This window comes from Bos grunniens, chromosome 15 (genome assembly GCF_055505025.1).
Source record: "Bos grunniens cultivar Pamir isolate PY7600 chromosome 15, Bosgru_T2T1.0, whole genome shotgun sequence".
Taxonomy (NCBI): Eukaryota; Metazoa; Chordata; class Mammalia; order Artiodactyla; family Bovidae; genus Bos; species Bos grunniens.
The window spans coordinates 37,897,179-37,910,229 of record NC_141179.1 but is presented as its reverse complement, the minus strand read 5'-3'; the positions used below and the strand labels follow the sequence as shown (position 1 = coordinate 37,910,229).

Sequence of the window (13,051 nt, the reverse complement as noted above, 5' to 3'; positions counted from 1 at the left end):
GTGAGTGGTGCTGGCTGGGGCAGGGGTGGTGGAGGGGTGGTTCGGGCTGGGAGCAGTCCTGATTTCACAGTGGTGGTGGTGATGGATGACTCAGAGCAGGGCTGGCTGTGCTGGGAAACGCTGGTGTGGGGCCCCAGGGTGTGCCCCAAGTGACCTTCCTTTCCCCTGGGGCTGAGGCTGGAGAGAAAAGGAGTCTAGAGAGGTTTAAGTTGGTCAGAGAGTGACTGACTTAGGGGCTTCCTGTTAATGAGGACCTCATTCTTTCATACTCTCATTCATTTCCTCATTCATTCATTCAGTTATTCACCTACTCTTACTTACTTAGCCACTCATTCATTTACTCATTAATTCATCCTTTTGGTCATTCATTCATTACTTCATTTATCCACCATTATCTCATTCATAACTTACTCATTAAATCCCTCACTCATTCCTTCATTCAGTTAGTCCGTCATTTATTTACCCAACAAATGTTTCCAGAGCACCCACTCTATGCTAGGCTCTGTGCTGAGTGCTGGGCATAAAACACTGGTTATAACTGCAACCTGACGACAGTGGCTTATAATCTAATGCAGGTAACAGATATGGAAAGAAAAGTTTGCACTTGAATAGCATCATGTAATGCTCAAAGGATGTCGATGGCATGATTGGCACACAGAGGAAGTAGTCTACATTTACCTGGGTGGGGCAAATAATGCTTTAAAATGGAAATGAATCCTTAGCTGTAGTTTGAGGAGTTATTCTGGTGTGAAGGCTAAGAAGGAGTGCCCCAGGTGGAGGCAGGAGATGGCAGTGTTCCTGACCATCCAGGCACTGGAGGACAGCAAGAGGTGGCCCTGGGGCAGCATAGAGTCCTGGCTCCATAGTGACTTTATGGAGAATAAACATCAAGAATCTGTCTGCATACTTTTTATTACTATCTTATGAGTTTTTCCCTGTTGTTTTTAGAATTTGAGAGAAGTCATTTTGTATTGAAGAACAAGATCATTTATTTTACTTTCCTCTGTAAAGGCTTAGGAAATATTAGCCTACTCAATCTGTAGTCTTCTTTAATTTTAGCCACAATATATTTTCTGACTCAAATGGGCAATTGGGGAAGAAAAAGGTACTAAGATGTAAACATTGAGTTTAGCTCTGATAAAGTACCTGCATGGGAAGTTCTTTCTTAGAAGGACCTGCAGTATCTCCTGTGGCTCGTCCCTCTCCACTGTGGGGGAGCTCCATCCTGCCAGTGTGCTGATGCTCAGGGAAAAGGTTTTGATGCTGCAGCTAATTCTGGGCCTGACCAAGGTTCATTTACACTTGAGGGAGCAGAAAGTCTCCCCCACAGACTCCTCAGAGGGGTTTATCCCTTTCCCTATCAGTTGGCGGCCACCTGCCTCTACCCACCCGGCTCCACGCAGAGGGCTGTGGTAAGAGACTGGAACACCTTTGGGTCAGGCCTGGCCGCACCCATCCTGACCCAGGTGTGAGGGTCTCCCCATGTCTCTTGCAGGTATGTCCCGCCTCATTGAACTCTGCCGCTCGCCCTCAGAGAGGAACAGCAGCGACGCTGTGCTGGTGGCCTGCCTGGTGAGTTCCCAGTTTCCCCGCCTCTTCCTTCCTGGGCTTTGGGGTTGCAGACCAGGGACCAGGGGATCAGGCTATGCCACGGTTGACTTGGGTACAGGCAACTTATTCTGGGTTTCCACTTTTCTCTTTAAAATGGTAGCAAGAATAATACTTGTTTCACTAAGTTCATAAGATTGTGATGAAAATTATACAAGGTCATATAGGTAAAAGGAGAACCTCCATTACACATGTTTATGAACTTTTGGGGTTCTGGGGGATCTAATAGCAGGTCAAGACCAGAGGGGCTGGCTGGCAGGATGCTGGTGGTGTTGGTGATGCTGTGGTGCTTGCAGCATGTGGTTGCTAGGGTCTGATGTCTTCTGCCTGTTCCAAAGAGGATACTGTAAGAAAGCCTCCTTTCCTCCTCAGGTAGAGCCCCTCTACTGGTGCTCTTCCAGCTTCGTAGCTCCCTTCTTCTTTGTGGAGCAGGGCAGGGCAGGGCAGGACAAAGTATTATTTGGCCTGTCCCCAGGATCTTCACCCAACCAAGCTAGCACGTCCTGAGAGGTCCCTACCCAACTTCTTGATGCTTGGGTCCACCATGAAAGTACCAACAGCACCAGATGGGAAACAGATGCCTTGTCTCTGTAATCCTCCCTGCTAGGCTGCATCAAATCCTAAAGCAGAGCAGCTGGAAGCATCCAGGAGCAGGAAAGCCCATTGTAAAAGCCCTTTAACTTCTAGAAGGGGGTGCAAGATCTTTGATTGGCCCTCAAAGACTGTGTAGGAGAAGGGACGGACCTAGAGGTTCTGCAAGATGTTTCACAATAAAGCCCCTCCTCACCCCATCCTTTTTTTTCCCAAACTGATCCCATCCCATTTCTGGGAGCTCCTAACAGGCAGTGTGTGGTGGTAGGAATAGCAGGCATTTTAGTCAGACACACCTGTCTTGGTTTTGCCATTAATGAGCTGTGTAACATTGGGTAGGCCACTAAGTGCTGTAAACTTTATTCAGTAAATATTTGCTGAGTGATTATGTGGGCCATGTACTCTTCTAGGCTTTGGGGATGACAGATGTGGGGAAAAAAAGAAAAAAACCTCAGCTCTAATGGGGCTTTTATTTTGGTACATGCAGAACAAACTTCATCTCTTCTGTGCCTTGGGCAAGCTGGTGAAGCTTATGGACCCCATTTCAGTATTAGTTTTTATCATGCATAAAGTAAATATATATAGAATTAAAAGGAGGGCAATCATATTAAAATAATTATTAGACTATTTAAACAGGTGACATAGTAATAGCAGTTCAGTTCAGTCACTCAGTTGCATACAACTCTTTGCGACCCCATAGACTGCAGCACGCCAGGCTTCCCTGTCCATCACCAACTCCTGGAACTTGCTCAAACTCATGTCCATCGAGTTGGTGATGCCACCCAACCAACTCATGGATGTTGGAGTTGGACTCATGGAGTCTTGACTAGCAATGAACATAAATAATGTTGAAAGTACCTCCAGAAACTGTAATGGGATGTGAAATTGTTACTGAACCAAACTTGGGTCCATATGCCCATGGGCAGTAAAGCCATTCCACTGACACTGGCTTGTGGAGAAAGAAAGTGCAGTGTTTTTGCAGATGCCAATTAAGGAGGCCAGGTAACCAGTGCTTAAAAGGCCCAAACTCCCCAAAGGCTTTCAGGGAAAGTTTCTCAAGACAGGATAAGGGAGGAGGGTTTGTGCCGTGTGTGATCAACTCATGGACATTCTCCTGATTGGTTGGTGGTTAGGTGATCTGGAGTTAGCATCATCACCCTTCTTATTTCAACTGGTTGAGAGTCTACGTGGGCAGCATAGAGTTAACTTCTTCCACCTGGTGGGGGTTTCAGTATCTGTAAACCAGTTCAAAGGACATGGCTCAGAATATTACACACATCCACTGAGGAGAAACTAAAGGCCTTTGACTTTGTTTAATGGCTTAACTATCATCATTTTGTCTTGCTTAACTATTTTCCTTTTCTTTCTGCATTTCTCTCTTCTTTGATTAAATGTACTCTTTGGAACTCAGGGAAGTCTAGGAGACTAAAGTTTTTCTACAGACAAGAGGCAGATAGAGGATATGGGGGGAGAGATGTGCTGTTCCACAAAGGCTCCATAGGGTCCTGAAGGTGAAAGTGTTAGTTACTCAGTCATGTCCCACTCTTTGCGATCTCACGGCCCGCCAGGCTCCTCTGCCCATGGAATTCTTCAGGCAAGAATACTGGAGTGGGTTTCCATTCCTTCTGCATCTGGATCTACCTGACCCAGGGTCCTGCTCAGTTACAAAAGTCCCTGTGATTGCTGTTGGTGAACAAGTAACAGTTATTGCTGAGACTTCTTGGTTTGTCACTGCATTCACAGCTGAAGGAAAGGCTATTTCATTCAATTGGAGGGCAGTGAATGTAAAGATATAATATTTTTCATTGCTTTTTCCTCCACAGACTGTAATTCTGTCTGGTCTGCTGAATACGTGGAGAGAGTTAATACCTGCAAATGTATAGTCGTTGGTCCCAACTGCTGCATCTTCACAACTTGGGTGGCCAGCAACTGCCTGACACTGAACAGACCCTAAAGAAATGTTGAGCAGTTATAAAGCTTCATTCAGACATGGGGGCTTATTATGACTCATTTTCCATCTTTATCATTAGGTTGAAAAAGAGCGCATAGACGGGCTTGGCCTCTATTTTCCATCACTTGAAGGACTTTCCGGTGGAAAAAGGATTAAATTTCTCCCTGTGGACAGGTTTTTGGATGTGAATAGAGGCCCTTCCTCCAGAATCCATCCTTAACGTGGCTGCTGGCCTAATTTTCCTCATGACAGTTTACAATCAGGACCTTTCCACGAGCAGCCCCTCCCTGGGGCCCCCTTCCCTGTGGCCTACTGTCCATGTGCTCAGCCTTTGTAGCCTGGCTCTGACCTCTGAAGACCTCCCACTGCCTCCAGGCCCTTTCCAGCTCAGGTCTGAGTGCCCTGAACCACCCTGACACTGAGCTTTGTCCCTTGTCCCAGGCAGATGCCCTCTCTACAGCTCTGCCTACACTCCCTTCAAGGCTCGGATCAAAATCCTCCTCTGTGAGGCTCAAATGCAGGGAGTACATGGTGTGTGCCTGGGCTGGCCTGCTTGGATTTTGTTTTCCCCAGTAGAAAGCAGGCTGTGTTATCCTGTGTTCTACGTGTTATGAGGGAGGCCCTTGGAATTCCAGCAGAGGCTTGCCTGATGCTGAAGGTCTTGACTTTTTGCCCAGACCTTCTTGTTTCCAGCCATGCTTTCTCCCCTTATGCCTAATGGCCCAGTCATGCTACCTTGGCTCATGGGAGGGGTTCTGTACTTCTCACCCTCTACCCTAGAAGCTTCTCAGGGCTGGGGTTCTTTCCCAGCTCTTGTGTTTCCATAGGACCTTAGGTTTGGTGACTATTTCTTGCCTGGCTGAGGAACCAGTGGATTTGTCTGCCCACCCCCGGTCCCCAGTGTTGGAGGGTGTTCACTATTTGACCCCCAGACGGGGCTCTATGCCGCCTGGCTGGTGACCTGGGGGTCACCTGGAGCCTGGCCTGATGGGTGGAGTTGGGGGTACCTCTCTTGGCCCTCCCTAAGCCTTCTTCCCAGTTGCAGAGGCACTCTTCAGGTGAAGGGAGGACACCTCATTTATCATCTCCCACGTCTGGAAAAGCAGCCACACAGACTGCCTCTTGCAAACAGAATTGATTTTTCTTTATTGAAGCGGCTGTCAGAGGGCTGCAGGGCTTGTTTAAGACTTGGCTGTTTTCAGACTGTCTGGGAATGAGGTCCTGGGAATATTGGCTATTAACAACCCTCCGAGGAAAGGAGAGGCCAAGGAAAAGGCTTCAGGCAGGAGAGGTCCTTTGAGCTCCTGGACCCTGAGGAGGGGGTGCTCTGGGGTCATTTGGGTCCATGCCCTGCACGCTTTCTGAGGACCCTGGGGAGTGGAGGATGTCTATTTGCCTTTGTGGTTTTTTGGGTCTAATTCTCTCTCATATTTTTGTTTTTGCTTTTCTCTTCCTCTAAAGGTTGCATCCTCCCCTAGGGATTTTTCTCTCTCTTTCTCTGCTCCCCCCATTCTTTTTACCCCCCTGGTCCTCTCCCCTGTCCTCTCCCATCTCCCTCCTCACCTCCTCCCACTTATTATCCTCTTGTTTCCAGGGTGTGCTCTTTTTTTCTCTGATACCATCTCTTTCTCTCTCCATCTCCCTTTCATGCCTACTTTCTTTTCTTTCCAAGTTCATCTATGTCTCTTTTTATAGTTCCTTCTTGTTCTGTTTTTTGATGCTCTTTTCCTCTGTGTGTAATTTCCTCCTTCTACCTCATTTTTTCTTTTCATGGGTCTATTTTCTATTTCTTTGTCTTCCTTTTGCTTTATTTTTACCCTTGATAATGTAAAATACATTGATGGCTGCCGGGGCCCAGCCCCGGTGGATCCAGGGAATTCGAAGCGGGGACGGCGTCGGCGAGGATCAGGAAACAACTGCTTAATTAAACGTTAATTAAGGATATAAAGAGTAATAGAATGAGGATAGCTCAGTGAGGAAATTCAGTGGAGAAAAGAGGCTGAAATAAGGATAGCTCAGTGAGGAAATTCAGTGGAGAAAAGAGGCTGAATAATTCAGCCAGAAGGTAAGAGAAAGAACGACATGGGGAGACCAAGTTTCGGTGAACAAGGCCCGCACTTTATTTTCCAAAGTAGTTTTTATACCTTAAGTTGTGCATAGAGGATAATGGGGGAAGGGGTGGAGTCATGCAAGGACAGCAGTTCCTGGTTCTAATCGAAGCCAGGTTTTCAAACTTATCATATGCAAAAGTTCAGGTGATTTACATCATCTTCTGGCCAGGAGGCCTGTTAACATTTTAAGAAACTTATTTTTCTCTAAAGGTGATTATTCCAAAGTCAGGCACCAGCCTCCAAAAAAGCACTGGACAAAGCTGCATTCCTTTAGGGCAAAGGTGAGGTGAGCTCAGTCAAGAAAAGATTTAACTCAAGGGTCCAAGGTTACAAACATTGAGGCCATTACTTACATTTCTATACACACATTATATCAATCAATACACTGCCAAGGACACAGTAGGTAAGGAGTATGGAGACTTAGCAGCAAACATTGGCCCAATAAGTGAAAAACCCTTCACCAATACAATTTCTAATCAATCTTTTAACTACTCAAAGGAATCTGTGTTTAGACAGTTTAGAACATCTCCTGCCTCTCACAGTTGGGAGGCTCCGAACAATCACATGTGGCCGGAAAAACCTATTCAGGCAGGCTAGAGGATTTCCAAAGGAGTTAGTAGGTTAAACACTGTCATACCCAGGAATTATTAACTGGAGCTGTAAGCTAACTCTTTTTTCAGAGAGAGGTAGTCGGAGACAGCCCCCTGTAAAGTCAGAGATGTAGGTGAAAGCACAAAGCAGAAAGTAGGCAGACTCTGATTTTGGGGGTAGATGCTCGAGAATTTCCAGGGGGGACTCCTGAAGCTCGATCCCGGAGCCTTTGCGTATGCCGAGCCTCCTTCCTCATGACCTTTGTCATGGGCGGAGTTCCTCATGCTGGCTCCCGGCAGTGATAGAATTCCAGTTGAGCTATTCCAGATCCTGAAAGATGATGCTGTGGAAAGTGCTGCACTCAATATGCAATATGCACTCAATATGCAATATGCCGGCTCCCGGCAGATGGCCTCATATTCTTGCATCTGTGGAAGATCCCTGATTCCATTTTTTACAGTGACACCTTGAAGGCAGTGGGGTTATTTCTCCCAATTGGAGCCAAGAGGAATCAGAAAGGGTAATGGAGTTCAGCCTTTAGCCCTTGGGGACATCATACCCAGGAGGGGCAGGACACACTAGTTAGAGACAGTCTCCTGGGATCTCCCTCCTGCCACCAGTGGCTAAGACTGCTCATGAGCAGAGATGCATGGCCCTTATCCTTGATCCAGCTTGGATATGGCAATGCCTGTTAGTCCAATAGACAAGCCATCCTCTCTTTACAGTAACTTGGTGATTTCTCAGCACTGGGTTACCTCTTATGTCTAGGTAATGAGCTACATGTTTGCTCTGTACTCAGTATAAGCTAGTGTTTTGGGCTTGCAGCATCCTGCCTAGGTTTAGGTCTGAGGGCCCTGGAGTTGGACTGCTGTGTGGTCTTGGGAAGGTCAGTTTCCCTCTCTGAGTCTTAGTCTCATTTCTAAATTGGAGATCATGATACTTACCTTGCTGTATCCTATGGGGATGAAATGCAGTACTATGTAGATACTCAGGAAGAGTTTGTATTCTTCCTCCTCTGCTTCTCTGCCATTCCAGATAGTCTCCCCTTGGTTTTCCAAGGGAAGGGCATCCTTAAACTCCCATCTTGTTCCCTGCTGCATTTAGGTTTGAGAAGAGGGAAAGAATTAATATTCATTGAACACTTAGTGTGCATGGCTTCAGCTAACCAGCAAAGAGGTCTGGGTAGGTACACAGCATACATTTATAGTTTAAAGGTTGCTCTAGCAGTAAAACTCAGTTTAACATTTGTTCATTTTTTCCCCCCAGCAAACATTTATTATTTATTTGAGTCCTGTGGCAAGCCTTGTTCTGCCTGCTGTAGATGGAGCAAAAAGTACAACAGTCTGTGTTTTTGAGGAGCTTAGAGTCTGGTGTGGTAGATGAACACCTAAATAACAATTGCAGTCTAGTGTGAGAAGGTTGAGGTAGACAGAGGAGGGAGGGATTTTCTCTGCTTCCAGGAATCAGGGAAGGCTTCACAGAAAAGGTGACGGTGGGCCAGGCCTTGCAGGATGAGTACACCTGCTGGCTAGAAAAGAGTGGGTAGGGGTTTCATGTCAAGAGGAAAATCGGAGTAAGGGCACATGGACATAAAATAGGATGGCATACTCAGGGAAGAGCGTGACACTCAGTGCATGGGGACCTGGTTTCACTCTGTTTGCACCTCTTTCTCCTGTTCATCCCCATCTTGGTGGCAGAATTTCCATCTCCTTCAACTTTATGACATAGTTTCTTCTCTCTCTTCCCTCCTCTCCATTCCAAATACTTTAGAACCTTGCTGAATTCATGGATGAATGAATAGTCCTTGTTGTTCTAATGTCCCTCTAGGGACCTGGAAGTGAGAATATAATTCCACTAATGCTTCTGGCAGTTCTAGTCTCTAAGATAAACAAATCTTGAACTTAAATATGTTGCTAAATTGACCAAATCCTTAAAATGACAAATCTTCAAAACAATCAGTTTCCTAAGATGATTGAAAAACCAAGATGGCAAATCATTAAGACCATGAAAACTTTCAGAAGACATCCACCCTAGAGATCAAAGTACCAATGAAGCAAGGTGACTGTGTCATAAGGTTGCTATGGTGACTAGGTGACCAAAAGGACCAGCCCACTAAGGTATCAAGGTGACAGTGAGCTCAAATTGGCTGATAAATAAGCCACATACTGAGATGCATCTCTCAGGGAAGTTGCAGGCCTACATGAACCTGAGCAGACCCAGTGTGACCTCTTCTGTTTTCTCATTAGGCTGCTCTGCGTAGACTGGCCGGTGTCTGTCCCGAAGGCCTCCAGGACTCTGACTTCCAGCAGCTGGTCCAGCCCCGGCTTGTGGACTCTTTCTTACTCTGCAGCAACATGGAGGAGAGTTTTGTGTAGCAAGTGTGGGAGACAAAAGACATTCGGCATCATTCTCAAGACCCTATCTGAGTACATTCTTGTGAACGTACCTGATTATACACCAGCCCTTCACCTCCTTATTTATACTTAATTTATTTTTTATGTGAAATGAACAGAGGGCTAAATGTTCTGGCAACATCATCAGGCAGTCTGTGGTCTTTGGGAGTCTTTTTTTTTTTTTTAATTTTTTGACTTCTGTGACCTTTTAGTTGCAGATGTTGAAATGCATAATGTCTAATATGACAGATTGTCATGGGTGATTTCACTTCCTCTTGCTTTCTCTACTCTCAATATGTAATCTCGCATCCTTTTTAAAAAAAATTTGAGAACCAGAGTATTTTAGCTGCCCAGCAGTTTTTTTTAAAGTTAGATTTGTTCTTTCTAAAATATTGTAAATGAATTTCATAGTTGGACAGACTATACTGGAAGGAAATTCTAGTTTTATTCTTAATAAATGTAATATAAAATGTTTCTTGAATTTTCTGATTGTATTATGTCTTAGACTAAGGTCTTGCTCCCCAAAGTTTCATGCCACAAAAACTTTCTCAACTATTAAAACTGCATAGAAGCTTATATGGTCTTCATAGTTGTGTAAATGGGTCAAGTTCTGAGTGATTTAGTGAGAAGGCAAAAGATTTCCAAAGCCCCAGGAACTCAGTTTCCTTTGGCTTGCTTTTTTTAACCTCATGGTAAATGGTATCCTCAGATGAGGTATTAAGTAATCAAAACTTAACCCATTGACACCAAAACAGACATATGGGTGGATCAGTGGAACAGAAGAGAGCGCCCAGAAATAAACTCACATACCTACAGTCAATCTTTGACAAAGGAGGCAAAAATATACAGTGGAGCAAAGACAGTTTCTTTAATAAGTGGTGCTGGGAAAAACTGGATAGCCACATGTAAAAGAATAAAATTAGAACACTCCCTAATACCATATAAACAACACAAAAATAAAATAAAACACAAAAATAAACCCAAAATGGATTAAAGACCTAAATGTAAGACTGGATACTATAAAACTCCTAGAGGAAAATACAAGCAGAAAACTCTTTGACATAAATTGAAGCGATACTTTTTTGGATCGGTCTCCTAGAGTAATGGAAATTAAAACAAAACTAAACAAATGAGACCTAATTAAATTTAAAAGCTTTTGTAAAGCTAAAGAAACCATAAGCAAGATGAAAAGACAATCTACAGAATGGGAAAAAATATTTGCAGACAATATAATCAACAAGATTAATTTCCAAAATATACAAACAACTCATAAAGCTCAATATCAAAAAATACAAACAACCCAATCAAAAAATAGGCAGAAGATCTAAATAGATATTTCTTCAAAGAAGACATATAGATGGTCAATTGGCACATGAAAAGGTGCTCAACATTGCTAATTATTAGAGAAATGCAAATCAAAACTCCAATTAAGTATCATCTCACACTGGTTAAAATGGCAATCATCAAAACGTCTACAAATATATAAATGTTGGAAAGGGTGTGGAGAAAAGGGAACCCTCTTACATTGTTGGTGGGAGTGTAAACTGGTGCAGTCACTGTGGAGAGCAGTATGGACAGTCCTTGAAAAACTAAAATTAGAGTTACTAAATGATCCAGCAATCCCACTCCTGGGCATATCCAGATAAAACTCCAATTTGAAAAGATACGTGCACCCCCATGTACATTTCAACACTATTCACAATAGCCAAAGCATGGAAGCAACCTAAATATCTCTTGGCAGATGAACCGATAAAGAAGATGTGGTATATATGCACAATGGAATATTGCTTCTCCATAAAAAGTAATGAGCTAATGTCATTTGCAGTATTATGTCAAAAGAGCAAGACAAATACCATATGGAATTGCTTATATGTGGCATCTAAAAAAAATTATACAAACGAACTAATTTATAAAACAGAGACTCATAGACTTCAGCAACAAACTTATGGTTACCAAAGAGGAAAGGGAGGAGGAGGGATAAATTAGGATCTGGGGTTTAACTAAATTGGGGATATATTAATTATATACATATACACTTTGCTGTTGTTTAGTCACTAAGTTGTGTCTGACTCTGCAACCTCATGGACTATAGCCTGCCAGGCTCCTCTGTCCGTGGGGTTTCCTAGGAATAATACTGCAGTGGGTTGCCATTTCCTTCTCCAGGGGATCCTACCACTACTATGTATAAAGCAGATAACCAACAAGGGCCTACTACTGTACAGCACAGAAAGTTAAACTCAGTATTTTGTAATCACCTACAAAGGAAAAGAATATGGAAAAAATGTATATGCGTATTATGAAGCACTTTGATGTATAGCTGAAGCTGACACACATTGTAAATCAACACTATTTTAATAAAATAAATTAATATAAAAAGGAATAAAAATTTTTAAAAATGATTCCATTTATATACTCCATTATAGGTGGGGAAACTGAGGCTTGAAGAGGTTAAGTATATTGCCGAAATTAAATAGTTATTACTAATGTGGGGACTGAAATCACATCTCTCTGATTTCAGAGGCTAACTGGGAAGAAAGCAGGAACTTAGCACCAGGTCCTTACTATAAGGTAAATATGGATCTGGACCTATGCTGAACCATCATCCTCTAGCAAACATACTATGAGGGTCTGTTCTGGGCCCAGGGAAGGAAAATAGAAATGAATAAATGATGGTATCACCTGTGAATTTGGACTGGAGGGTGGTTGGTTCGTTGTCAGTAAACCAATCACTTAAAAACCTGTAAAGTATACTGGTTAAAAAAAAGTATGAACTCAGCAGCCCACCTTGTTTGAATCCTGGCTCTGCCACTTGCTGTTAGGTAGGGCTCATATCCTCTCTGTGCCTCTGGTTTCTTACCTGTAAGATGACGTAATGATGGTGCCTTAATCCTAGAGCTGCTATGAGAATTAAATGTGTTCATACTTGGAAAAGGCTTAGACTAGTGCCTAATGACAAGAGCACAGTAAATGTGGCTACAGTTAAAGTCAACCAAGTCCCATGTTTGCATTTACGCCAGTTCTCTGAGCCATCGTACAGTGTCTCAGATAATGGACTTATAGCTTGTTAGAAACAGAGACTTTATCTTGCAAAATGTGTAGGGACCATCTAGTCCCATCTCTACATCCCTCACGTAGGAGTAAAGACACTTGCCTAAAACAACACAGCAAATTACTAGAAGAGCTGGGACTTGGGTCCCAGCAAATTATAACAGCTATCACCACAGCTGCCTATTTTGAGCACCTGCTCTGTGCTAGGCACTGTAACATTCACAACTTCATTAAATTTCTAAAATGACTCTAAGTAGTTATTATTAACCTCTTCTCGCAAATAAGGAAACTGATATACAGACAGACTCTGTGTCCTGCCCAATATCACACAACGGTAATGGGAGACAGGACTGAACAAAGACTGTCTGACGCTAAAGCCATGATCATTCCTCTTTAGTGAACAAATGTTTTATGCATAAACCCAAACATCATGCTCTATCTTAAAAACAGAAGTATAACACTCTGGCAAATTCTGAACTTTCTTTGTATTTGAAAAATATATATTAATATTTTGCATTTAAAAAATTTAATTGAAGTATGGTTGATTTACAATGTGTTTAATTTCTGCTGTACAGCAAAGTGACTCATTATAATATATATATTCTTTTTCATATTGTATGCTATTATGTTTTATCCCATGATATTGAATATATCAATAGTTCCCTGTGCTATATAGTAAGACCTTGTTAGTTTGCATTTTTAATTAAATAATTTTAATCTCTGATAAACTTTAGTTATTCATTTGTTAAAATTATAAT

The 13,051-nt window shown here is 43.0% G+C and overlaps 1 protein-coding gene across 3 annotated transcripts in view; it reads left to right on the top strand.

Moving 5' to 3' along the window:
- Positions 1 to 9,719, top strand: part of INSC (INSC spindle orientation adaptor protein) — a 138,191-nt gene extending 128,472 nt beyond the window's left edge. For all 3 annotated transcript variants that reach the window (XR_015141522.1, XR_015141523.1, XM_086338369.1), the window contains 2 exons: positions 1,496 to 1,572; positions 9,099 to 9,719. Coding sequence is in view for 1 of the 3 variants with exons in the window: in XM_086338369.1 (XP_086194495.1) it covers positions 1,496 to 1,572; positions 9,099 to 9,227 (206 nt within the window). In the remaining 2 variants the exon portion in view is untranslated. The remainder of the gene's footprint in view (positions 1 to 1,495; positions 1,573 to 9,098) is intronic.
- The last annotated feature ends 3,332 nt before the right edge of the window (positions 9,720 to 13,051 follow it).